General features: G+C 51.5%; 1 protein-coding gene across 14 annotated transcripts; it reads left to right on the top strand.

Annotated features, from left to right (window-relative positions):
• Position 1: 1 nt before the first annotated feature.
• On the top strand, positions 2–25,910 carry KYAT1 (kynurenine aminotransferase 1). Of its 14 annotated transcripts, none has more exons than XM_014736073.3 (15): positions 59–141; positions 13,303–13,387; positions 13,632–13,760; positions 16,730–16,788; positions 19,526–19,673; positions 21,557–21,706; positions 21,787–21,873; positions 22,096–22,224; positions 23,450–23,570; positions 23,915–23,991; positions 24,121–24,210; positions 24,294–24,480; positions 24,560–24,639; positions 25,185–25,271; positions 25,368–25,910. In XM_014736073.3, exons 3-15 carry the CDS (start codon positions 13,665–13,667, stop codon positions 25,431–25,433), a joined length of 1,377 nt encoding a protein of 458 aa, XP_014591559.1. In that variant the 5' UTR covers positions 59–141; positions 13,303–13,387; positions 13,632–13,664; the 3' UTR covers positions 25,434–25,910. The 14 variants fall into 14 exon arrangements, with proteins under 14 accessions (XP_014591561.1, XP_023484846.1, XP_005605911.1 ...); XM_070251577.1 differs by having other exon boundaries at positions 96–141; positions 13,303–13,392; XM_005605854.4 differs by lacking the exon at positions 13,303–13,387 and having other exon boundaries at positions 8–141.
• Positions 25,911–26,909: the final 999 nt, after the last annotated feature.

The raw sequence follows: 26,909 nt of genomic DNA, 5'->3' as shown, positions 1-26,909 counted from the left end.
ACACCCCTCCGTACCGTGCTGGCGCCATGTTGCTTTGGGGCGGAAGTAGCTGAGCCCGGGCTCGACCTTCTTAAAGGGCCACGGACGGCTGTAACCTTCAGGGCGCTCTTGGGGACGAGGAGTGAAGCGAGCGAGGCGGAGGTGAGTAGCTGGTGCTTAACTGTTGCTGCCCCGAGGTCGGGTGCTGCGGCTGGAGGGCCTGGTAGCCGGTTCCGAGCTCGATTATACCAGAGTCCATTCGGCTTTTGATGCTTCTGGTATAGCGAAATAGCTGTGCCGAAATGTTGACCCAGCGGGAGCAGCTGGTGAGAATAAATTGCGTGCGCTTCTCGCTGACCCTCACTCGGACACTGGGACCTGCCAGGCTGGTCCTCTCTGCACCCACATCCCTCGCCCCCAACCGCCCGCGATCGTACTGGTGGGGAAGATGGAGCCCAAGGGAACTGGGCGAATTCTGGGCAGAGCCTGGGCTGGAACCCCGTCCCGTACTCCAGCTCTACAGCTCTGTGGATCCTGAGTCCTCTCAGTTCCCAGACTGGTAATAGTAACGGCAGCTACGTTAAAAAATAACCCATACAGTGACATACTGTGCAGCCACTAAAACGAAACGTGTTCAACATGTACTCATATAGGACGCCTTCCAAGATAACTTAGAGGAGAAAAGGAAGGGACAAAAAGAACAGTGTTGATTGGCGCTACGGTTTGTGTAACAGAAGGTGTGTGGGGTGTGGATGTCTGCCGGTGTGCGCACCCGCCGGCTTCTACGATGCGCAAGAAGTTAACTGTGGTGGCGTCGGTTAGGAGAACTGGGGTCCTGGGTACCTGGGCAAGGGGGAAGAATTTGCTACCTTGTGCACAGATTGGTTATTTTAAAAATAGGATGATGAAGATAATCCCATCCATCAAGTGTTGAGCCAGTGCTTGGTTTCAGCTCTCCCGTCAGGGGGTCTTATTTTTCCCTGTTTTTAGAGGAGGAAACAGGCTCTGAGATTAGGGACCTTAGTAATATCACATAGCCAGGAAGTGGAGAAGCTGGAATTGGAGCCCTGGAGGATTTCACACTAATGCCCACGTTCTCACTTATCCCACTCCCCACTGAGAAGCTTTTTAGTTATCCAAGTACCAAGCTTGGGGCCTGGAACACAGCAGGCTTCCGGTAACTGTTTATTAACTGTTTACTGACTGAATATGTGCAACAAACAGGAGACAACCTGAAGTGTAGAATGAAGAGAGGCAAACATTGGAGGCCAGAGTCCAGACTGGAATCCAGGGCGGCCCCTTTCCAACTTTGAGACTGTGGACCTGGCACAGCCCTCCCTGAATTCCGTGTCCTGGCCTGTACACCTAACAGCCATGACCATAGTAGCTGACCCGAGGGCTCCCATGTGTCCCACTTTGTGTTTTACACTCAGATGAGCCCAGTTTTACAGATGAGTGAGTGAAGCAGAGAGAGGTTAACAAAGTTGTCCAGGGGCCACCCCTGTGGCTGAGTGGTTAAGTTCACACGCTCTGCTTCAGTGGCCCAGGGTTTTTCCCGTTTGGATCCTGGGCACAGACATGGCATTGCTCATCAGGCCATGCTGAGGAGGCGTCCCACATAGGGCAACCAGAATGACCTAAAACTGGAATATACAACTATGCACTGGGGGGCTTTGGGGAGAAGAAGAGAAAAAAAAGATTGGCAACAGATGTTAGCTCCGGCGCCGATCTTTAAAAAGTAAAGAAAGTTGCCCAAAGGGGGTCTCCACAAGGCCTTGCTCCCCGACTCCTCAGCCTCCCGGGATCATCAGCACTAATGCTTTGGGGGACGTACAATGTGCTGAGTGAACTGCCAGAGGCTGAGCATCAGGTGGAAACAGGACAGACACACAGTTCCTGTCCTTGGAGTCTAGTGAGGGCGGCAGACTACCCAGCAGTTAGCATCTGTCATGGGCCTGCAGTAGACAGAAGCTGAGGCCTTGGAAGCATGGAGGAGGGAGCGCCTGGCTCGGCCCAGGGGCAGTCAGGGAGGACTTCTCAAAGGAAGTGACTTTTAATCTGTGACTGAGAGATGCATAGGATGTCCGGAAGGGGAAATGATGAGGCTGGAGACTCGAGCAGAGACGCACTCATACCTGAAGGTTCCTGACATGATCAGAGACTCTGCAGGTTAGAAATGTTCATTCTGGTTTCTGTGTGAATCGCTCTTCCCTCCTGGAGAAAGCCTCCATGTGGCAACATCTGTGGCTTCCCACCCTGTACCCCACACTTAAGCTCATGCATCTCCAAAGGGTAGGACTCCCTAATTTTATAATCCAGGTGGAGGTGACAGAAGAACACAGGGGAGTTAATAGCCATGAGGAAGTCCTTCACACTGATTACCCGCCACCTTCTATAGCCAGCAGGCCAAAGTCACACCAGCTGCAGCGGGAGAGGAGTCACGTCTCTCCTGCCCTAACAGTCACCGGGCCACATCCCACTCCCGGATGGCACTGCCAGCTCCCTGAAAAATTTCCAAGACAGTCATCCCACTTCTTCATTCCCAGACAGTGGTATGAGCTGTGGATTCACAGCTGCGGTCCCTCTGTGCTTTTCCAGGACTCTGACTTCAAGTCATTCCCCCACTCTGAGCCTCAGTTTCTCCATCTGTAAAACTGATGTGATCTCCCTACTTTTCCTGCCAGGCATTAAATATACATATTTATGTGTTTATTTATTATATAATATATATATTTTTCCCCTCCGTATGTAAAACTGCTCTGAAGAGTGAGATTTTGAGTTTGGATCTGGATCCCGTGCCAGGAGGGATAAAGAGTGGTCTACCTACTGTCTGTGTCACTCAGGGTTCGCCACCAACCCCCCTGGCCCCAGAATGTGCAGTCAAGGCTCCAGAAGTCATTTCTCTCTCTTCTGGAACTGTGTATAAGTCAGTGTGCTTGTTAGATCTCCCCAGACAGGCTGTCACCTCTCTTGCGGCAGAACCATTGACTTGACAAGTTTTCACCAAACAGTTGTCTTATAGGGACACTGTTTTTTGTGTTTTTTAAAAAATATTTTATTAAGTCTGTATGATTTTTTTTTTTTGAGGAAGATTAGCCCTGAGCTAACTACTACCAATCCTCCCCTTTTTGCTGAGGAAGACTGGCTCTGAGCTCACATCCATGCCCATCCTCCTCTACTTTATATGTGGAATGCCTACCACAGCATGGCTTGCCAAGTGGTGCCATGTCCGCACCTGGGATCCAAACCAGCAAACCCCAGGCCACCAAAGCGCACGTGAGCACTTAACCGCTGCGCCACCGGGCCGGCCCCAGGGACACTGTTTTTAGAGCTAAAAAAAAGTCAGAATTCATTATCCAGCGAGAGACTTTGTCGTTATGCTCGGTTAACTAATGTTTATGGAAAACCTTACCGGTTTAGATGTTAATAGCTTCTTGTAATTGACAGTTTACTGTGAGCTGGGACCTGTGCTAGATGTTCCTGTGCGTGATTGCATTATCATTATTCTCCCCATTGTATAGATGTGGAAGCTGAGCCTGGAGAGGCTATGGTACGGCATGACCAAGGTCCCATAGCTAATTCAGAGTACAGCTGGGACCACGTTATCCAAGTCTGAGCCTTCATCTTCTGTGGTTGTTCATGTGACACACTGGTTTTGCGCACACGTCGTACCTGCTCCCCAGGCCCCTTCTCCAGAGGTGGTGTGGTTTGTGTTTTTTCAGAAACTGGGGGGCTCCTGACATTTTGAGCCCAGGGATGCTAAACATCCTTCAAGGCGCTGGACAGATCTGCCCAATAAACAACCGACTCACCCCAAATACCAAGTGTGCCCCTATTGAGATTCACTGAAACCAAGAATCCTCATTGCATAGAATTGACTTAGGTGACGTGGGGCCAGCTTGCAAAGCCGAGGTCACCTTGCCTGCCCTTGCAAGCTGCCATGTGGGGTGGAAGCGGGGCAAGGCATGGCTCCTGTCCCCCGGGAGGCAGCAGCACCCACCTCCTGAGAGAGGGATTTGGGGGGAAAGAGTTTTGACTTTGGAAACAGACGAACCAGGGTTGAGTCCCAGCTCAGGCCGTCTCAGCTGAGTGAGCTTTGTTCTTTCTCCTCTTGAGAAAAATAGGAATGAGCATACCTTCCTAGTGATCGTGGAAGATTAGAGAAGATGAGAGGGGAAAATGAGAGAATTTACCACAAGGGTCGGGCACATGGTGGGTGCTCTCCAAGTTCAGAGGAGGGCCCACATGGACACAGAAGGCTTCAGAGAGGAGGGACGGCTGGGGCTAGGCCCTGCCAGGGGATCGGATTGGAGGACATGCCAGGCAGGGGCACAAGTTGAGCAAAGGTGGGCAACATCTATTCAGAAGCAAAGGATTTGTCCATTTGAAAGAGGAGAGCATATGGAAGCTGCTGACAAGGCTAAGGAGGGTCTGGACTTTATCCGGTATCAAGACAGGCTGCTTGGCAAGGCCACTGCAATAGGAGATGCAGCTGATGTCAGCCACCAGAGTATTGGTTACTGCGGCATTTCCCTAGGGTCATCCATTTGCTGGTAACGGGTCATGGTGCCTTCTGGCCAAGAAGGTAGCCAGTAGCTGCCCAGGCTGAAGGAGGCGTGTGCTGGGGGAGGACACGGACCACAGGTTACTGGCCCCCAACCTGGCAGCAAGGAATCCTGAGATCTTAGATGCTTGGGAAGCTGCACTGGAAGGTGTCCTAAAGGTCACCTGGTGCGTTTCTGCTCCCCTCGCCACAGCGCTGGACCTGCCTGCACGGCGGTACCTCTTTGTAAACTGATTTGTAAGTCGTAACAAGAATGATGATGACATTTGCCGGACACGCACTCTTTGCCAGGCACCACGCTAAGTGATTTTCTTGTGTTACTCCCTGATTCTCAGTACAACCCTATGAGGCAGCTACTGTCATTATTCTCATTTCAGAAATGGTTCTCAGAAAGGTTTAGTAATTTGCCAGAAGTCGCACAGCAAGTAAGTAAATGGCTTCAGTCTGAGGTCCGTCTGATTTCAGAGCTTCACAGGCTCATTTAAAAAGAAAAAAAGTCAAGCTGTCTAGAAGTTTATAAGACCCCATCCCAATCCCAGAGAAAGCCACCGTTAATAATTTAGTGATGGCCCTAGAAACATCCTTATGCACAAACACGCACATCATCAACAGTCCTTGCTTTGCACGCTTCTGATGTGAACGAGTTTTAGGCACCTCGATTTAAGTAACGCCAGCCCCTCGACAACACGGTTCAAATGTGAGTTGCCATGTTCTAAGTATTCACTATCTGTAATTGCATAACGCATGGGCTTTGCTCCTTGCTAGCTCTTCAGTCCACAAATCGCTATGGAAATGAGAGGTGTGCCTAATGGTCAGTGACCAATCACAGCACTTCTTTCAAAGCCTGTCACTGGCTGGTCATCATGCCTCTTACAGACAGCAAAGCATGTAGTTGTGTGACTCCAAAGCCTGTGTTCTAATCCACTCCTGGGGGTCTGCTTGGGGCCTGGTCCTGCGTGGGTACCAAGAGTTTGGCAGGACAGACCTGCCCCATGGAGGGTGCAGTGTAATGCCCACTCCTGTGCCTACAGACTCGCCCAGGGAGCACTCACCAGCCCCTGCCCTGGCAGCCCCCTGAGGGGAAAGCCCAATCTGGTTTCCAGCCTCAGCCCCAGCCTCAAGACTCGTTCAGCGTATCCTTGTCCAACACAGGCTCTCCTTGCCCTCTGGGGAGCCAGGCCACCTCCAGCCCCAAGGCACCAGCTTTCCCAAGATCTGGCAGTGCCCAGAGAGGGTGAGGGGCTGAGGTTGTGGCACAGGAGGGGAGAGGGCCACAGCGGGGATGTTTTCCCGTGTGAGTTTCTGCCCCATGCAGGGCACCGGGTGGTGCAGACCCTCCCCTGACCTCCAGGAGCTCCACAGGATTGTCAGCTGTTATCAGATCGTTATTACGAATGTCCTTGCCTATGTAGGGGCAGAAGACTGCCTCTACCCTCTAGGTCCTTCTGGCTGGTCTACAACTTAAATTGACAGAATAACAGGAGAAAATCAAACAAAGCTCTATAACATGCATACATGGGAGAGACCCAGGAAAACTGAGTGACTTGCCAGAATGGCCAAAGTGGCCCCCTTAAATACCATCTTCAGCTAAAGACAAAGGAGGATTTTGGGGCGAGTGGCTTAGGGCTTCACAGAGGAGGAAGGCAATTTACATAGAGATGGCAAAGCAAATGTTTGATAAACAAATGTTTACTGGGCTGGCTATAGACAATGTTACCTTGTGATATTGGCTCCTTCCTGGAACAGGCCTTCTAAAATTTTTTTAGGCAATTAGGGGGAAGGTCAAAGTTTCTTACAGCATCTTTTGTTCTTAAAAATAATCAATCCAGAGGCTGGCCCCGTGGTGTAGTGGTTGAGTTTGGTGTTCTCTGCTTCAGCACCCCAGATTTGGATCCCAGGCGCACACCTCCACCACTTGTCAGCCATGCTGAGGTGGCGACCCATCTGCGAAAAAAAATAGAGGAAGATTTGCGCAGATGTTAGCTCAGGGCTAATCTTCCTCACCAAAAAAAAAATAATAATACCAATAATAATAATCAAGCCAAAGAGACACATTTTGGGGTGACTGATTCTGATCCCCCACATTATTAATGGGGGTGAGGATAGCACCTACTTTCCAGGATTGTTGAAAGGGTCCAATGACATATGTATAGTCCTTATCACAGTGCCTGGTACAGAGCAAGCACTCAACAAATTAGAGCAATCAGGTCTATTTATTAGTGGTATAATTACGGCTATATAATATTAGTGGTAATGTCGTTCCTACCACTGTAATCTGGTGAGATGATAAAGGCATGATGTGGGGCACAGGAGGTGTAATCACTTTCAGAGAAAGGACAGAATTGATAGACATGGAGTGATGTGGGTGACGGTGTCAGAGAGAGGGTCAGCCTACCAGGCCTCTGGAGATTTTGAACCAAGTGATCAGGAGGTGGTGGGGGGTGCAGGGGTCCCTCTAGGATTAAGTCCATCTGGAGGAGTTGGCAGGACATCAGGTACAGGACAGGAGCAGCCAGCCCTGCATTTGGCCAATCTAAGGGGACCAACTGTCCCATTTGCCCAGGATGGTCCCAGTTTTATTACTGAAAGTCCCATATCCCAAGAAACCCCTCAATCCCAGGCAAGTCCCCCCATGGCTGGTCCGCCTAGAACACACAGCAGGCACGGGGTGTGGACTGTGACCAGCGCTGGGCTCAGGCCTGGCCTTGGGCCTTGTGTCCCTTGACTGAGTGAGGCCAAAGCACACCCTCCCCTCCCCCTGATGACACAGCATGGAATGTCCCTCCTCGGGTAATGATCACACTACTCTTTGTTGCTCCAGCTCTGGTTCTTAGCCACAGGGATCAAGGAGTACTTCCTGCACGGCCCCGCCGGGAGCTGGCTCTCAATTCTAAGAAAACAGAGGGTGAACTCTGGCCAGCTGACTCCCCAGCACCTGGACTCTCCCAGCTCTCTTCCACAGTCTGGGTGGTTTTAACAACAGTTCTAGAGGCTTCCAGTTCTGGAGGCTAGAAGTCCAAAGTCAAGGTGTCGGCAGGGCCATGCTGTCTCTGAAGGCGCTGGAGGAGAATCTGTCCCCTGCCTTTCTCTTAGCCTTAGGGGTGCCAGCAGCCCACGGTCTTCCTTGGCTTATGGACACATCACTCTCTCTGCCTCTGTCTTCACACGGCATTCTCCCTATGTGTCTGTGTCTCTTCTCCTCTTCTTAGAAGGACACAGGTCATACTGGACTAAGGTCCACCCGAATCCACTGTGACTTCATTTTAAATTGGTTACGTCTACAAAGATCCTCTTTCCGAATAAGGTCACCTTCACAGGTACTAGAGGTCAGGACTTTAACACGTCCTCTTGGAGGGCCCAGTTCAAGCCATAACACACTCTTAGCACTTGTCAGGAAGTACTTGCTGGATGAATGAAGGAGACAGTGCTTGTGGGATGTCTCTCGCCCCCGTGACACTGTGAGCCCCTATGGCGGGGCCCTGTGGGCCTGGTCCCCACCGTAGTCTCAGCCCTGTGCCAGGGAACATTCTGGGGAGAGGCTGGCGATTGAAGAACAGAGGAGGAAGTGCCCCGCCTTTTGGCAGGTTGCTAATTTCCAGAGCTCTGAAATGCTTTGAAGGACATTGAAGAGGCTGGGTTGGGAGGGGGTTTAGAAGGACTCGGCCAGGGGGCTGCCCCAGGCACACTGAACTTATTTCTTAGAAGCAGGTGCCAGCAGCTCACTACTTCATGGAATCTTCTAGTGTGGGCGAGCCTGAGCATTTACATACTAAAATATACATTATTGGGTTATACATTACTTTACTTTATTTCTCCTCTATAATGACATTAGAGCATTATACTGATAGTTATGAAATCTTGTGAATAGGTAGGTTCTATTGGACTTCGGTTTCCAGCCCTGCGTGTCTGGAGCTTGGAAGTCGTCAGTCTGTCCTTACAAGTGAAAAGCTGAACAAACTGAGAAATTGCCCTCTTCCTGGTTCCATCAGAGAAGTGAGGTCACAGGGCAAACCGCTGCCCCTGGAACTGGAGAGACAGACAGACAGATTCAGAGAATCACAACCCGCAGGAGCAGAAACCTCCGCAGGGACCAGCGAGGGAGTAGGAACCCTAAACTGAGGCTGACAAAGTGCTGGAAGCTCGGTGTGAACAGATCTGAGAGTTAAAAACTCCAGGGGGCACCCTCGGTGCAAATCCAGTCTGCCCCTGGTGTTTGTAAATGCAGGGTTGTTGGAACACAAACACGCTCATCTGTTTACACGCGAAGGCTACCTTCCTGCTACAGCGGCAGAGTTGAGAAGCTGTGAAAGAGGCTGTATGTCCTACAAAGCCTGACGTTTTACTCTGGCCCTGTACGGAAAAAGATTGCTGATGCTGGCTGCTATAGAACCTCCCCCAAATCACTCCCCGCCAAGTCCTAACCCTGTACGTTCTAGCACCCTCTTACTGAGACGTGCCATGGCTCCCTGTGTGCGCTTGCCCTCGCTGCACTTTTTCAGTCACAGCTGTGCTCCTGGTGGCTTGTGGCTGAGGGCACTGACAGGGTTTATCAGTCAGGCCTGGTTTGCTGTGAATGAAAGAGAAACCAAGATAACAGTAGCTTAAACAAGATCTAACTCTCTCTCTCACTTGCTTTCTTCTCAACTAACTCCAGAGGGGGGGAAGTTTCCTCCATCACGAGGGGCTCGGGCTCCTTCCATGTTGTGGCTCTGACTTCCATCTCATGAGGATGGAACATTCCAAATATAAACAGGTGAGAGTCGAGCATCCTGACCCTCCAGTCTCCATTCATGGCCCATCTTCATTCTACCTCCTCCATCTGGATCGTTCTGGATTATTTTGAAGCAAATCTCAGATATTATGTCATAAATACTTCAGGATATATCTCTAAAATATAAGGACTATTAAAAAGGAAGAAAGAAATCCCCAATACCATTAGCACACCTAAAAAGTTAATGATCCCTTCCTATCGTAGGATGCCCGGTCACTGTTGACGTCTGTCCCATCAGACCTGCCCCTCCCGTTTGTGGGGCCACAATGGAGCCCACCAAGCAGCGCTTTTCCTCTGGTTCCTCAGAGCAGTGGTGGGGTTTTCTCCACCCACAATGCCCACTGTGTGCGTGCTTGCTGTCTCTCTCTCTCTCTCTCAGCTTGTTCCTCCCTCTCCTGTAACCCTTCTTACTCAGTCAGTTACCAAACTTTACAAACCTTCCTTAAGAGCCTGACAAGAAAATAAGCACCTTAGCGACTTTTTTTTTTTTTTTGAGGAATGTTAGCCCTGAGCTAACATCTACCGCCAATCCTCCTCTTTTTATTGAGGAAGACTGGCCCTGAGCTCACATCCGTGCCCATCTTCCTCTACTTTCTATGTGGGATGCCTGCCACAGCACGGCTTGCCAAGCAGTGCCATGTCTGCACCCAGGATCTGAACCAGCAAACACCGGGCCGCCAAAGCAGAACGTGCACACTTAACCGCTGCGCCACCGGGCCGGCCCCACCTTAGCGTCTTTTAGTTCAGTGTTTGTCATAGGTGCAGCTCCCTAAAGCAGAGACTTATACTGAGGGCAGCACCAGTCAGAATCGGCGTCTTTGCATCACTATCCCAGACGAGGTCTGGACGTTGCCTCTTTTCCCTCTCGGCTTATTGAAAAAGCTGGACATACAGGAAAGGCGAAAGAACCAGACAGTGGCTGCGTGTGTGCCTACCCCCCGGATTCACCACTAGGTAACATTTCACCCCATTTGCCCATGTCTCTGTCTTCCCTGCCCTGCCTTTGTAGAGAAATGTCTTCTTGGCTAAATCTTTTGAAAGCAAGTTGCAGACATCCTGACACTTCCCCTCTGAGTACTTGAGCATGTGCCTCCTGAGAACACCGTCCCCTATGTAACCCGCCCACATTGTCGCACCAGAGAAGTTGGCCATTGAGTCCGTTGTGTCACCTGATATGCAGGCCACATTCAGATTTCTCCAGTTGTCCCAAAACTGTGTTTTGTGGGCTTTCATTGTTGTTGTTGTCATCGCCAGTCCAGAATCCAGTTAAGACTCACATGCTGCCTTTGCTTATTGTGACCCTTTAGTCTCTGAATCTAGAACGCCCCCCACCCCAACCTCCAACACCCACTCCTTTTTGAGGGCTGTGCTCTGACCCCCTTGGAGGAGAGAAGGGAGGAAGAAAGGCTGGAAGGAGAAGTCTCAGACTGAGGTGCCGTTCTCAGAAAGTTCCGGCAAAGCCACTGAGCGTCTTGGAGAGTCCCTCAGGCACTGGCTGGAGCAGCCCGTGAGAGCCTGGCCTCAGTGCTGAGGACTGGGGTTGGGTTTCTGAGCGCAGCCGTCCCCTCCGTCCGTCCGTTAGGCTCCTGGCAGTCAGAGCGACACATTCCCATGGCCACCACAAGGGCACTGCCTTTTTTTCCCCCAAAGCTTGGGAATTGTTAAAAACAGCTTTATTGGGATATAATAATACATCCGCCGTATAATTCAACCATTTAAAGTGTACCATTCGGTGGTTTTTAGTGTATTCACATTTATGCAGCCATCACCACAATCTAGTTCTAAAACAGTTTCATCACACCAAAAAGATGCTCTGCACCCATTAGCAGTCATTCCGCATTCCCACCCCTCGACACCCACTCCCAGCCCAAGGCGATCACTATTAAGCCTCTACGGACCTGCCTGTTTCATATAAATGGCATCATACACTCATGATCTTTTGTGCCTTGCTTCTTTTACTTAGCGTATGTTCTCAGGGTTCATCCAAGTTGTGGCATGGATCAGTGCTTCCTACCCTCTTACTGTTGAACGACGTTCCACTGTATGGATTTGTCACATTTCGTTTGTCAAGTGATGTCCATCAACTGGTAGACAGGTAGATTGTTTCCACTTTGGGGCTTTTAGGAATAATGCTGCTATGAACATTCACAGACAAGTTTTTGTGTGGACATATGTTTTCATTTCTCTTATGTATATGCTAAGGAGGGAAATTGCTGGGTCATAGACTGACTCTATGTTTAACATTTTGAGGAACTTCTAGACTGTTTTCCACACCAGCTACACCATTTTACTTTTCCAGAAAGAACATACAAGAGTTCTAGTCTCTCGAGCCCTGCCTGGTTGCCAAGTGGTTAAAGTTCCAAACACTCTACATCAGCTGCCCAGGGTTCGTGGGTTCGAATCCCAGGCGCAGACTTACTCCACTCATGAGCCATGCTGTGGAGGTGTCCCACAAAAAAATAGAGGAAGATTGGTGTGGATGTTAGCTCAGGGCTAACCTTCCTCAAGCAAAAAAAGAGGAAGATTGGGGGCCAGCACGGTGGCATAGTGATTAAGTTTGCATGCTCCACTTCAGTGGCCCGGGGTTCACAGGTTCAGATCCCAGGTGCAGACCTAGCATCACTTGTCAAGCCACACTGTGGAGGCATCCTACATAAAATAGAGGAAGATTGCCACAGATGTTAGCTCAGGGCAATCTTCCTCAGCAAAAAGAGAAAAAAAGTTCCAATTTCTCAACATCCTCAAAACACTTATAATTATCCATCTTATTTGTTACAGCATCCTAATGGATATGAAGTAGTATCTTTTTTTTTTTTTTGTATGGGAAGATTCACCCTAAGCTAACATCTGTTGCCAGTCTTCCTCTTTTTTCTCCCCCCGCCCCCAAAGCCCCAGGACATAGTTGCATATGTACTTCTTGTGGTTGCATGTGTAAGTTCTTCTGGTTCTTCTGTGTGAGCTGCCGCCACAGCATGGCTACTGACAGATGAGTGGTGTAGTTCCATGTGCTGGGAACCAAACCCGGGCCACCGAAGTGGAGCACGCCAAACTTTAGCTGCTTGGCCATCAGGGCGGGCTCTGAAGTGGTATCTTGATAAGGCATTTCCCCAATAACTAATGAGGTTGAGTATCTTTTCATGTGCTTATTAGCCATGTATATATCTTCTTTGGAGAAATTCAGATTTATGATTTGCAAATATTTTCTCCCATACCACGGGTTGTCTTTTCGCTTTCTTGATGGTATCCTTTGAAAAGCAAAAGTTGTCAGTTCTGATGAAGTTCAGTATATCTATTTTTTCTTTTGTTGCTTGTGCTTTTGGTGTTGTGTCTCCTAGCTCAAGGTCACCAAGATTTACTCCGGTTTTCTTCCAGGAGTTTTATATAAAGTTTTAGCTCTTCTATTTAGGTCTGTGATCCACTTGGAGTTAATTTTTGTGTATGGTGTGAGGTAGGGGTCCAAATTCATTCTTTTTTGTGTGGATACCCAGTTGTCCCAGCACCAGTTGTTGAAAAAACTGTTCTTTCCTCATTGAATTTTCTTGGCACCTTTGTTAAATAGCAATTGACTATAAATGTGAGAGAGTTTATTTCTGGATTCTCAGTTCTGTTCCATTGACTTATATGTCTGTCCTTATGTTGCTACCACACCTTCTCAGTGCCTGTAGCTTTTTGGTAAGCTTTGAAGTTGCACAGTGGGTCCTCCAACATTTTTATTCTTTTTCAAGGCATTCAGTTTTTTATATATGTCTAAGTTCTTTTAATCTAGTGCCCTGGACATTTTTTCCCCTTTCCCTTTATTTGTTGAAGAAACAGGGTCATTTATTCTATAGACTTTCCATCATTCTGAATTTGTTGATTGCATCTGCGTGGTGTCATTTAACATGTTCTTCTGTCCCTTGTATTTTGGTAACTCAGAGGCATGATCACGATGTGATTTAGATTTGGTTTTAGCACAGGAATAATTTGCAGGTGGTGTGTATGTTTTCAGAGTCAGAACATGGCGTAGGGTCAACTCTCTCTGTGATGCGAGGGGCCATCCAGGATCTTCATCTGGATGATTTTTTTCATTAGAGGTGATGTACGTTTTGAAAAGGTCACTCTGGTTGCTGGTGGGGGAGGGGGTCTCAGGGGGTTTTTGAGGACTGAGGGATAATCCTACAACAAAGCACTTGTGGCCATGCCTGGTGCACAGTGACCACGCAATAAATATTAGCCCTTGTTGTGGTTGTTATGATTGCTGTGTCTGGGACCCAGGTCCTGGACTCAGAGCCATTCTCTGGCCGGGACATTCTCTTCCCTTCTCCTTTCCCTGTGGAGGAGGAGTTGTCAGTGCCCGTGGCTTTGGGAGGCATGTTCAAGAATGTGGCAGCCATCTGTTTGCACCTGGTGGGGCCCCTCCGGGGAAAGAAGACTGGAGCTTCCCTCACCCAGTGCTTTCACCAGACTGTAAGTGTTCTAACCCCAGCTGCTCTGCCCCCTGCACAACCTGGGGCTCCTGGGATCTGGCTTGGTCCTGGCTTCAAAGCTGTGCATGAGCCTTCTCTTCCAGGAAGCCTTCCCTGACTGCAGCCTGGGTGTGGCCCCTACCTTGCCCTTGCCTCTAGTCTAGAACTTGCATTCTTGCATCTGAGTAGTCGACTTGGTGCTGCTGCCTCCCCACCATCCCCTGTGCCCAGCCCAGTGTTCGCTACACAGTTTGTACTCAATAAATGGTGACTGAATGAATACATTATGCATAAGCCCAGGAACAGGCACTGTTTCCTCACTTCTCCATGGCACGTATTTGAAGGTCACTTCTTTGAGCACCCCAAGGTTCTGGAGTTCCCGCATTATTTGTATCTCCTTCCTAAACACTTTCAACTCTGTTTGCCTCCTTTGTTCTGCCTCTCTCTGTGCCTCTGCACCCCTCTACTCCTTCCCCACCCCACCCTCCTCAAACTTCCCTCACTTCACTTCTATCCCCCACCTCCCCTCACTGCCCCAGCTCATGTTCACTTTATTTTTCTTTTAATATCATGCATCCGCAATTCGAAAGTAATTCCTTACGTCTTTGAATCCGTGATGCCGTCACTTGTAAATGCACTGTTATTTTATGAACTAGTAAGGGAAGGAGATGCCAGTGAAACTCATGCTATACATCGTAAGACACGTCTGAATTCAGAGAAAGGACAATGCGAAAGAATGCATGTATCAGAATCGATCAAATATGGGTGTGGTCTCTGTCCAAAAAACTTGGAAACATAGAGAAGCACACACATGCAGCTAAATCACCTATAATTCCACCACTCAGAGAGAACTTAACATTTTAGATATATTTCCTTCCAGACTTTTTTTTCCTATTCATATATGGTCGTAGAAAAAATTATGTATATCAGGGTATATTTTTATGATTAAAATATAATCATACTGTACACACTATTTTGTAGCCTATTTTATTGATATCAGTATATCACATTGATAAATATTCTCCTAAAATGTGATTTTCTCCCACTTTTTTTTTTTTTTTTTGCTGAGGAAGATTTGCCCTGAGCTAACATCTGTGCTATTCTCTTTTTTGCATGTGGGTCACCACCACAGCATGGCCACTGATGAGTGGCATAGGTCCACGCCCAGGAAGCAGTGGAGTGTGCCGAACTTAACCACTGAGTTGCTAAGGCCAGCCCCTCTCCCACATTTTTTAATCATGAAACTAAAACGTTTATTTTAGAAAACTTGGAAAATAAGAAAATTATAGAGAAGAAAAAATATTTGTTAACCAAACAACCAAAGGTAATCACCGTTAACTCACATTTTGGGGATAACGTGATTCTCCCTGGCAGAGATCACCCTCATTTTAAAGCATCTTGGGGGCCAGCCCCGTGGCCGAGGGGTTAAGTTCATGTGCTCTGCTTTGGCGGCCCAGGGTTTCACTGGTTTGGATCCTGGGCGCGGACCTAGCACTGCTCATCAGGCCATGTTGAGGTGGTGTCCCACATGCCACACTAGAAGGACCCACAACTAAAATATACAGCTATGTACTAGGGGGCTTTGGGGAGAAAAAAAGCAGAAAAAAACAAAAAAGATTGGCAACAGTTGTTAGCTCAGGTGCCAATCTTATAAAAAAGAAAAAAAACTATTTCAACGTGTAATGAGTGCCAGGCCTGGTGATCCTGTCAGGGATCCAGTGAAGGGACAGGGCTGGCAATGTTGGCAGTGCGCCCACTAGGTGCCAGGCCCCCGGCTGGGCTCTGCGCAGCGCTCACATGAGCAGGACCCCTAGGCTATGGAAGAACCTGGCCCATATACAGACAGTCCCCAGGCCTGTGTTGCCGCCCCCATCACCAGGGTCCTGTCCAGCTCCTCCTCCGACCTTGGGCAGGTCCCTGAACCTCTCTGAGCCTCCGTGTCTTCATCTTCAGATCGGGATCATCAGAGCACCTCTGAGAGGGGTGCTGTGGGAACCTAGCAAGAGCATGAGAAGCAGGAAGGGCTCAGTGTTAGCCACAGCAGGCGGCTGAGGAGAACACCAGAGCCCGGGCCCCACCCTCTGCCAGCTGTCTGAGACCCACCCGCCTGCAGGAGCGGAGCTCCCAGGGACGGGAAGTCCGTGCACCTATTGTACTGATGGGGAGACTGAGGCCAGGAGGAGCAAAGTCACCTGTCCAATGTCACCCAGCCAAGGCGGGCTTAGGACCCGAGTTTGGCAGCCGTCAGGCCTGGCCAGTGTCTGCGCACCTGTTGATGAGGGGAAAGCTGGCCTAGAAGGAACATAGAGGAGGGGAGGGGCCAGCTTGGAGGAGGGCCCCTGAGCCCCCCAGGACTGAGCAAGGATCCCCTTTCCCTGAGTCAGAATGTGCCTTGTCTCAGGCCTGAGTCTGAGTGTATTTGCTGGGTGACCTTGAACACATCACTCCCCTCCCTCCCCCTTCGATTTTCTCCTCTATAAAATGGGCCCATCAGAGTGTTCTGAGAAGTAAATGGAAGAGCTTAGCCAGACCTCTATAAAGGGAAGCTGCTGCTGTCACTGTTGCTAGGATCTCTCCCCCGCTCCCCCACATCCTCCTTCCTCCCTCTCCTCCTCCTCAGCCTCCAGCCCGTCCTGGGTCAAACTTTAACCCCACTGAATCCGGGCTGTGCATGTCAGGACATGTGGAGCCCGCGCTGGCAGATGGGCAAGTCAAGGCTGGTGAATGAGGAGGAGCAGGTGCGGGGGCCGGCAGGGACAGGTGCAGGGGCTTGGTGGGGACGGGGGCTCAGGGAGCAGGGACAGGTTCTGGGGAGGCAGGCTCGAGGCTGCCCTGCTACCTGGGGAGCGCTGAGGGCCGCCTCCTCCCTGCGAGTGGACAGCTTGAGGCTGCAGTCAGAAAACAGCCGTCTCCCAGGGCCAGTGAGGCTGCTGCCCCTCCCACTCTGACTTTCCACTGCTCTGTCTCCAGCTCACCATGGCGAAAAGGCTGCAGGCTCGAAGGCTGGACGGGATTGACTACAACCCCTGGTGAGGCGGGCAGGGCTGGGGAGGTGCCTGGCTGTCCCCTTGGGTGCAGGGGCGGGAAGGGGCTGGCGGTCCTTGGGTTTGCAGGGACTCAGTGGTACCCGGAGCAGCTGCAGTACTTGGACTGTGAGAGCTGCAGCCAGAGCCCTGCAGCCACAGGGCGGGAGAGGCGAGACCCGAAACAACAGGCTTCAGTCCGAACCTCAGCTTCACCCTGCTTGGCTGTGGCGCTGGGGCTGAAAAGGCACCTGCTCTGAGCCTTGGCCCCCCAGCTGCGCAATGGAGATAATTCGATTTCAATTGAAGGGCCTTGGGAGGATAAGGTGAAATGCTGTATGACAGCCATAGCCAGTACCCAGGCACCAGGCTGAGGGCTTTCCAGGGGTGATTCTCTTCCACACTCAGTACAGAGTAGGGTGAGCTCAGTAAGCTAAGAAGGTGAGATACATGCAGCTCCTCCCAGACCTTTGCAGAGGTTACCGTCTTTCCTTCATTGACTTGTTCCAAACACAGAAGGCATACGTGCCCGTTGTTACTAGTGACACAGTAGACGCAGTGGGAAGATGCATAAGAAAGATTTAATGATCTTCCCACTCCCCCCGCCTTTGGCCAGGAACATAGACACCTCTACACTTTAAAAAAATTATTGCTGGTCCGGCCTGGTGGCGCAGTGGTTGAGTTCGCACGTTCTACTTCTCAGCAGCCCAGGATTCGCCGGTTCGGATCCTGGGTGTGGACATGGCACTGCTTGGCAAGAGCCATGCTGTGGTAGGCGTCCCACATATAAAGGAGAGGAAGATGGGCACGGATGTTACCTCAGGGCCAGTCTTCCTCAGCAAAAAGAGGAGGATTGGCAGTAGTTAGGGTTAATCTTCCTCAAAAAAAAAAATATATTGCTCTTTGTTTCTACAAAAAATGGGACCGTTTTTTCTTTCAAACTCTCCTCATGGACAGCACTTGTGTTTTGCAAAGATCTTCCACCTCCATCTTCTCCTTTGATGTCTCGTGGCTTTTGGGGCTTTGGGACAGAGGGAGCAAGGCCCAAAGGCCCTATGGATCCGGCTGCCCTATAGGTTGGGCCTCCGGGGTCCTGATCCGCAGGCTGCCATCCTCTGTCCTCTCTCTGAAGAGGCTGGGCAGCCTTGTGGCCCATTTTGCAGATAAGGTAAAGTCCAACTCAGAGTGGGGAGACGAGGAGATGGCTGGGAGAGGCAGCAAGAACCTGTCCTGGCCCACAGACCCGGCAGATGCGACCCCCTCACCCCCACTGTGCAGAGGGGAAGACCGAGGCCAGGGGAGTCTAAGTCTCATGCAGAGGCAGGGCAGAGTGGGACCAAGCCTGGGAGGAATGCACGGGACAGGAGGGGAGTGTCAGGAGGGATGAGGGCTGTGAGAGTCAGGGCAAAGGAAGATCCCAGGTTCCTGCTGGCCCCAGGGTGGTGGCCTTAGGATCAGGACCCTAGAGACCCTACCTAGAGGCCAGCCAGTCTCTCTAGGGCCTTTGAGCCTGGCTCCCCTGTCCCAACCACCATGAAACATCCACCACCTGATTTTCTACCTCGGCTGTGCCGTTAGCTGCTGTGTGACTCTGTGCAGGCCACCGGCCTCTCTGAGCCTCAGCAGCTGTGTGTCTTCAGAGACATTGTGAAGCTCTGGGGAGAAAATGACCAATTTTAGATATAATGATATTTATTGTTATGCAAATTCAACTCAGCCCAGCCTGACTCCTCTGCCCTCAACCAACCTCACAGCACATACCAGCCCTTCATCCAGCGTCTCAGCCTGTCTCCCAGTTTCCCTGAAGAATTGGCCACCAGGCAGGGCCAGAAGAAAGATTGTTGGGGGCCAGAGATGGCAGATGGCAGGGCTGGTGGGGACCCATTCTATCCAGGGTAAAGGTCAAGAGCATAAACTTGGCTTCAGACAGACGGAATCAAAGGCTGGCTGTGCCGTGCACTAACCAGGAGCCCTTGGGACGTCACCCCGAACCTCAGTTTCTCCCTTCCCATTGTGACTGAGGAACAGGACGTGCCCCAGAGACTACTGGAAGGTTATGTGAGCACGCATTTCAAACTGTGGTGTTGACAAATGCATTAAGGGGTCATGCAATCCACTTAGAGGGTCTCAACAAGTATTTCTAAACAGCGTAGGATAGGGTTGGAAATACTGCAGATCACGCCAGAAGGATAATGCTGATTCCATGTTTGTGCTCTCCAGGGTTTGGGATGTAAAGATGATGGATCATGGTCAAGAGTTTGAAAGCCCCCGGGCTGAGACAAGTCATTGGCACAGTCCCTGGCCCACCTAATCTCAAAGCGTGGGACCAGGGGCTGGCCTGGTGGTCCAGCGGTTAAGTTTGCACATTCTGCTTCGGCGGCCCGGGGTTCGCCAATTCGGATCCCGGGTGCAGACATGACACTGCTTGGCAAGCCATGCTGTGGCAGGTGTCCCACATGTAAAGTAGAGGAAGATGGGCACGGATGTGAGCTCAGGGCCAGTCTTCCTCAGCAAAAAGAGGAGGATTGGCAGCAGATGCAGATGTTAGCTCAGGGCTAATCTTCCTCAAAAAAAAAAAGTGTGGGACAAGTCCTGAGCCTCCACAGACCTTCAGGCCAGGGCAGATGCTAGTTGTCCAGTTGTTCTAGAATGAGCCCAGTGCATTGCTCTTTGTCCTGGAAACAGGTGGAAATCCAGGTCGGGGTGGAGGGGTGGGCCGGCCAACTCTCCATTTGTTCCCCAGGGTGGAGTTTATCAAACTGTCCAGTGAGGACGATATTGTGAACTTGGGCCAAGGCTTTCCCGACTTCCCACCCCCAGCCTTCGCCGTGGAGGCCTTTCAGCACGCCGTCAGCGGGGACTTCATGCTCAACCAGTACACCACGGCATTTGTGAGTCTCCCAATGCCTCCCGGGGCCCCTGGACACAAGCCTCTAGGAGGCCCGGGGGGAGGAAGGAGCAGGCCTTTCTGGGCACAAGCCCTCCTGGGTGTCAGGGTTCATGGGGCAGAGCCCAGGAAATTGAGTCTGACCATAGTTCAGTGTTCACTGAGTGTCCCCTGTGTTCCAGGCCCTGGGACAGCTCATGGTCTGGGGAAAGGCAGACAGAAAAACAACACAAAAGCAGAAAACAAAGGCAGTTGATACACTGTGATGGAGGAGGATGGGGTTATCTGTGGGAGCAGGAAGGAGGGAATGAAACCCGGGAGATCAGGGAAGGTTTCTTGAAGGAGGTGACACCTGAGCTGAGCCCTAAGAGACAGCTGCTGATTGATTTGACTCTAAATCCAAACTCTTTCTGCAAAGTGTCAGAGTAAATATTTGGCACCCCTTGGAGGAGAGCCTCATTCTTAAACTTTGGCATGCATGAGAACTTCCTGGATGAAGTTCCCTCCAGTTCCAGCGTCCACGGATAACCACTGCCAGCAGTTGGCTGCTTTGCCGAGAGTGTTTAGACTTTTTAACTTTTAACTTTACTAGATGCTATATAAATACCTCCTCACACACACACACACGCATGTACTCACACGTGAGATTTGCATTTTTTTAATACAAATGGACTCATACTATAAATAATCTTCTGTAACATGTTTATCTCATTAAACAGCATGTCATGGACAAGTTTACCTGTCGGAATTCACTAAATAATATGTCCTGGACAACATGTCGAAATAGCCTCATGCTTTTTCGTGGCTGCATAGTATTCCATTGCCTACATGTGCTGTAATTTATGTCACCAGTCCTGCACTGATGGGCTGGTTTGCATATCTCACTATTATAAGCAATGCCACAGTGAATATCTGTGTGTATGTCTTTGCACACATACGTGTGTTTCTCTCAGATAAATCCCTAGAAGTAAAAGTGGGGAATCAAACGTTGTAAGCATTGAAACGTAATGGATATTGTCAAATTGCCCTCCAGTAAGGTTTACTCACATCCCTACCAACAGACTAGTCTCAGAGCTGGCAGGAAAGTTCTTTTCATTTGCTTATTGGGAATCAGCACTTTTTCTTTCAAGACCTACCCCATGTTTTCATTTGGGTGTCTACGTTGTCTTGTTGCTTTGTAAGAGCTCTTTATATATTAAATATCTTACCTCTTTCTCTTATGTTGCAGTGTTTTTTTGTCTTTTCACTTTGCTCATGGTATATTTTGCTGTACAGAAATTTTTAATTTTTATGTAGTCGCATCTGGTTTAGTGAATGATTTAGTTAGGTTCTAGACCTCAGGTTTCGGTTGCTTGGCTTGGCCTTGAGTGTTTTATAAGTGTCCTCAGCAAACAGGCATATGGATCCAATCTTCCTCTCAAAGCAGGGTGCTTCCAAAGCTGCAACAAAAGTCCTATTCCTGCATGACCTTGGGCAAGTTGTTTCCTTTCCACTGGGTCTCTATTTTTCTACCTGTCAAATGGTGGGGATCAAATAATACTTCTCCAGCAAGGCTGCTGGGAGGATCAGATGGCACGAATGTGCTTCTTCAACTTGAAGGGAGGTGTTTCAAGTGTGGAGCTGCTCCTACGCTGGGGCTCCGCTGGACTGTGCCCCAGGAAGGCACATACCCTGTCTGGTTCTCCACCAAGTCCCAGCCCTGGCGCTGGGCCTGGCACAGATCAGGCTCCCTGGCAAGCGCTGACAGAAGAAATGAAAGAACCCACTCCACAGGAGCTGACTTTGCCCCCAGGCCTGCTTCTGGAAGGTGCTAGAATTGGCTGGATGCCACTGAGCAGGAGGGAGGGCCAGGCTGAGCCAGGCAGCTGACCCCTGCTGTGCTGGCAGGGTTACCCACCACTGACGAGGATCCTGGCAAGTTTCTTTGGGAAGCTTCTCGGACAGGAGATAAACCCGCGCAAGAACGTGCTGGTGACCGTGGGTGCCTACGGGGCCCTGTTCACAGCCTTCCAGGCCCTGGTGGATGAAGGAGATGAGGCAAGTGGGCAAGGCTAGGGCTGGGTGGGAGTGAGGGGTCACAGAGGTGCTGACCCCAGCTGATCCGACCTTTGTACCAGGTCATCATCATTGAGCCGTTTTTCGACTGTTATGAGCCCATGACATTGATGGCGGGGGGTCGCCCTGTGTTTGTGTCGCTGAAGCCGGTGAGGATGATGGTTGGGGCTTGGGTGGGCAGCGGGGTCCAAGGAGTGTGCTGCGTTGGACCCTGGGAGATGGGAAAGGGGGGAAGGAAGTGAAGGAGGCCAGTTCCTCCAGGATGGGGAGAGCGGTGTCCAGAGCCCCAGAGGAGAGAGGGTGGGGACAAATGCCTAGTGCTGAATGTCAGGGAGGTGAATACTGCCATCCCCCCCTACCTCCTCTTGCAGAGCCCCACTCGGGATGGGGAACTGGATTCCTGCAGCGACTGGCAGCTGGACCCCGTGGAGCTGGCCAGCAAGTTCACATCTCGCACCAAAGCCCTAATCCTCAACACTCCCAGCAACCCCCTAGGAAAGGTACCTGAGACACCCCTTCCGCAGACCCCTGCAGACGAGGTGTCCCTGCTCTGTTACTGCTGTGCTGCCACGGGGCCTCAGTTTCTTCATCTGTGAGGTGGGAGGACTACCTGCAATGAGCTCAGAGGACCAGGTCTCCCAGGGGTCCCAGGGACAGGGCAGGAATCCCTGGGGAAGGCGTCAGGGTTTGGGCTGGCAGAGCCCAGCACCACCAAGGGGTGCCCCCATTACTTCCCTGTGACCCTGGGACAGTGACTTCAACTCTCGGAGGGTTTTCTCATCTGTAAAATGGGAACATGACAGAACCAATCCATGTAAAGGAATGGTCCATCTTCCACCTGTGTTTCTTCTTCTCTCTCACACTACTTCCTCACTCACAACGCTCTGACGCCGGATATGGGGGGAGGGGTCCCCCTACGCCAAGCGATTCTGTGACACCAGCTGGGTGTCCTACAGTTTAACTCAATTCAAATCTGACGCTGTCTGTCTGGAGATAGTGTCAGCTCCCACAGGTAAAGGCTGCCCCCAGCCCACTTCAGATGCTGTCCAGGTTGTCACCTGTGCTTCTGACCTGGGACTATAAATCTGAGGTTCCCGCAACCCCCTCGTCAGGTTCAATTAATTTGCTAGAGCGGCTCACAGAACTCGGAGAAACACTTAGGTGATAAAGACACAGCTGAACAACCTGATGAAGAGATACACAGGGTGAGGTCAGGGAGGGTCCTGAGCACAGGAGCTTCTGTCCCTGTGGAGTTGGGGTGTGTCACCTGCTCAGTACGTGGATTGTTCACCAACCTGGAAGCTCGTACGACTGGGATTTTTCTGGAGGCTTCCTCACGTAGGCGGGATCAATTATTGTCTCCGTTTCCAGCCCCTCTCCCCTCTCTGAAGGATGGGGGGCGGGGCTGAAAATTCCAAACTTCTAATCATGGCTTGCCCTTTCTGGTGAGCAGCCCCCATCCAGGAGCCCACCCAGAGTCACCTCATTAGAGCAAAAGATGCTCCTAGTGCTCTTGGCACTTAGGAATTTACAAGGGTTTCAGGAGCTCTGTGCCAGGAACTGGGGGCAGAGACCAATACATGTGTTTTCTATGATCTCACACAGGCCTCGCAGGGTCAACACGGGGATTCAGTAGGATGGAGCAGAAAAGCCCTTAGCACTGGGTTTGGCTGTATCCTTGCATCTCCCTGAGCAGGGCTCTCTGTTTGGGGACGGGCCCCACAGGTGTTTTCCAGGGCAGAGCTGGAGCTGGTGGCCAGCCTGTGCCAACAGCATGACGTGGTCTGCATCGCCGATGAGGTCTACCAGTGGCTGGTCTACGACGGGTATCAGCACGTCAGCATCGGTGAGCCGAGCTAGCCAGGGTGCCCCCATTCCCCTGGACACTTGTGGCAGGACGTTGAGCCCAATCTGGGAGTCAGCAGAGGCCTGGTGATTGGGACTGAGGGGTGGGAGGAGCCACACAAGTGGTTGACCTGGGGCAGTGACTTCACCTCTCCGAGAACAGGAAAACACAATGGCACCTGCCTCCCAGGGTTGCCGTCAGGATGAGCTGAAATAAGTCCTGTAAATAACTTAGCACAGAACGGAGTGAGGGTGTTGAGAGCCTGAGTGCCCACGGGGACCCCCCCCCCAGCCCTTTGACGCCCCTCCCCCATCTCAGCAGCTACTCTCTTTGACTTTGGGCAGCCAGCCTTCCTGGCATGTGGGATCGCACCCTGACCATTGGCAGCGCTGGCAAGACCTTTAGTGCCACTGGCTGGAAGGTGAGTTGATGAGGGTGGGTGTAACCCCTCCCCGCTATGATCCTTGGCAGGTGAGGCTGGCCTGGGAATTAAGAACAGGTTTGGCCAGGCCCTGAAGGACCTCAGCCCCTACCTGTGCTCCTGGTCCAGGTGGGCTGGGTGCTGGGCCCGGGTCGTCTCCTGAAGCACCTGCACACTGTACACCAGAACTCTATCTTTCACTGTCCCACGCAGGCCCAGGTGAGGAGGGGCAGGGGACCCCTCGGTGGGGGGAGGAGGGCTCCAGGGTCAGGTCCCGCCTGACTGCTCGTCCATCCCCCTAGGCCGCAGTAGCCGAGAGCTTCGAGTGGGAGCAGCTGCACTTTGGCCAACCCAGCAGCTACTTTGTGCAGTTTCAACAGGCCTCACAGCGCAGCCGCGACCACGTGATGCGAAGCCTGCAGTCCGTGGGCCTGAGGCCCATCATCCCGCAGGGCAGCTACTTCCTCATCACGGACATCTCGGAGTTGAGTGAGTGGGAGTGGCCAGGCTGGGCAGAGTCCCGGGGGCCGGAGGCTGCCCAGGGCTCAGCATGGCCTCTGTCCGGCAGAGAGCAAGATGCCTGACTTGCCAGGCGCTACAGATGAGCCGTACGACAGCCGCTTCGTCAAGTGGATGATAAAGAACAAGGTAGGCTGGGCCTCTGCCGGAGCCCCTAGGATATGGTTTTACAGGTTGTGCACTGTTCAAGGGTGCCCGACCAAGGGGCTCATGGGCCAAAATCCAGCCCAGCCTCTGCGAGGAGCCCTGGTACAGGGTTGCATCCATTTCAAGGAATAAGGAGTCTATTTTTAATTTGCACAAAGATACCATGTGGGCTGGCAAGAATTCCTGCTCTCTCAGGGCCTTGGTCTTCCCTTTGTTCAGTGAGGCATTGGCCCATTAACTCTGATCCATCCAGCTCAGAGCTACGGTTCTAAGGTTCATTTCCTCTCTGGCTCTGCGCGGACCTGCCACATAATTGTCCCCCCTCTCGGCCCCCATCTGCCCTCTGTACACAACGAGGGACTTGGAATGATGCTCTGGGTTTCTTTTCCTCCGACGTTGACACGGCACTGGAGGGCGCTGCACTGAAGCTAGCTGGCCTTCCCCCGCCCATCGTGGAAGCTCTCCATCCCCCCGCCGAGGCCTGCGGGCTGTGGGGCTGTGCTGAGCATGCGTTCCCTCCTCTCCAGGGCTTGGGGGCCATCCCGGTCTCCATCTTCTACAGTGCGCCCCATCGCAAGCACTTTGACCATTATATCCGCATCTGTTTTGTGAAGGTAAAGGGCAGGGCTGGAGGAGGGAAGGGCTCCCCGAGCTTCCCAAGGCCCGCTGGGGGTGTGGGGAGAGGGTCAGACCCGTCTGTGTTGGTGCAGGATGAATCCACACTCCAGGCCATGGACAAGAAGCTGCAGAAGTGGAAGGATGAGCTCGGGCCCTGACGTTGCCCCCTCGGCCCCGCCCTACCTGGTCCCGCACGCTCTGCAGGCCTCCGTGTTTGTCCAAGTCTGAGCCACTCCCAGGTTGGGGATAGATGGTCCTGGTGGACACCTTCTCTGTGACACAGAATGTCCCCAGGGAAGAGCCCCCTTCTTGGTCTTGGGGGAGTCAGGAGCACCTCCCCATGGTGCCTATATTCCTGTCACAGAGGTGAGGGAGGCCTGACCTGTGCCTTTCCCTGCCCCTCCCCAGGTTGGGTCATAGGGTCTTGGGTCCCCTTGGGCCTCCCCTGTCTTGGCTGGGACTCAGTGGGCAGAATACGACAGTGTTCTGGCCTTGACCCCCAGCCCTGAGCTGGCCCCAGCTGAGGCTCGGGCATCCCTCCCTTTCCTTATCTAACCTCGGCCTTGGGAAGTTGCCTTTGGCTTGAGTCCTCGAGCCAGTACCTTTTGCCCGTAATAAACTTTTAAGTAACCAAACTCTTAGCTGCTTCTCTATGCTTCACACTCGGGTGCTACTTGTGGATGGGGACGTGGTCAGGATGGAAGGCACCCCAGCGAACTCAGATCCCAGCCCCTCTTTGTACAGAAATGTTTTGTGGAGTAAAATTGAGGCCCAAAGATGGGGACCTGGGAGTTCTCCAAAGTCACACAGTTAGTTAATGGTCAAGCCAGGCCTCGAACCTGAACCAGGGCTCAGATGGTCTGTGTTACTGGTGTGTGTGTGTGTGTGTGTAGGAGATAGCGGCCTCCATTGAGTGAGAGGGAAGACACGGACAGGCCCCTCCCACAGGGGTCAGAGTGCAGGCCAGGAGGGCCAGGGATGACACAATGAGACAGGAGAGGAAGGAGGTAGCCGGTGTTCTTGTGCACCCCTGTGTGCCAGGCACTTTGATGCCCATCAGCTTGTTAAACAACCCTCTGAGACAGGAGTTACTGTCTCCATTTTACAAGAGAGGAAACCACTTGGGAGGTGAGGTGACTGCCCAAGGCCATCCAGCTGGCAAAGGTAGATGGGATTTGATCCCTGGGATGGGCGTCCTCCTGGAAAGCAATGGCAGCTCCTGAGTTCTTTTGAGAGGTGGTGCTGGGGACTTGTCTTGAAGTAGCATTTGCAGAGCAAGCCCGTGGGTTTTGCTCATATCATATATTTAATTGGGGGAGCTGACGGGAACATATGGTAAAATAAAGCATATTTGGTCTTTGTCCCTGATCCCTGGCACAGAGCTCCTAAAGCCCTTGGAATTTCCTGAGGGATAGGAGTATCTTGTGTTATTCCTACCGAGTCCGCTTGACCATGTGATTAGAGGGTTAGAACTTTCAGCCCCAGCGCCAGGCCCCCAGGGAGGAGAAAGGGACCGGACATTGAATTCAGTCACATGGCCAATGATTTAATCAACGATGCATACGTGACAAAACCCCACATAGAAACCCTGCATCAGTGAGGCTCAAGGAGCTTCTGGGTTTGGGAACACATCC

Source organism: Equus caballus, chromosome 25 (assembly GCF_041296265.1).
Source record: "Equus caballus isolate H_3958 breed thoroughbred chromosome 25, TB-T2T, whole genome shotgun sequence".
NCBI lineage: Eukaryota > Metazoa > Chordata > Mammalia > Perissodactyla > Equidae > Equus > Equus caballus.
This window is presented reverse-complemented; position numbering and strand designations above follow the sequence as displayed.

What these genes read in the sequence shown, in the direction of transcription:
- KYAT1 (XM_070251577.1), top strand. Translation starts at nt 13,369, where the DNA reads ATGATTTTTTTCATTAGAGGTGAT. An exon ending in CCCAGTGCTTTCACCAGACT is followed by an intron (nt 13,761 to 16,729) that starts GTAAGTGTTCTA and finishes CTCTGTCTCCAG; the next exon opens with CTCACCATGGCGAAAAGGCT. An exon ending in TGTTTGTGTCGCTGAAGCCG is followed by an intron (nt 21,874 to 22,095) that starts GTGAGGATGATG and finishes CTCCTCTTGCAG; the next exon opens with AGCCCCACTCGGGATGGGGA.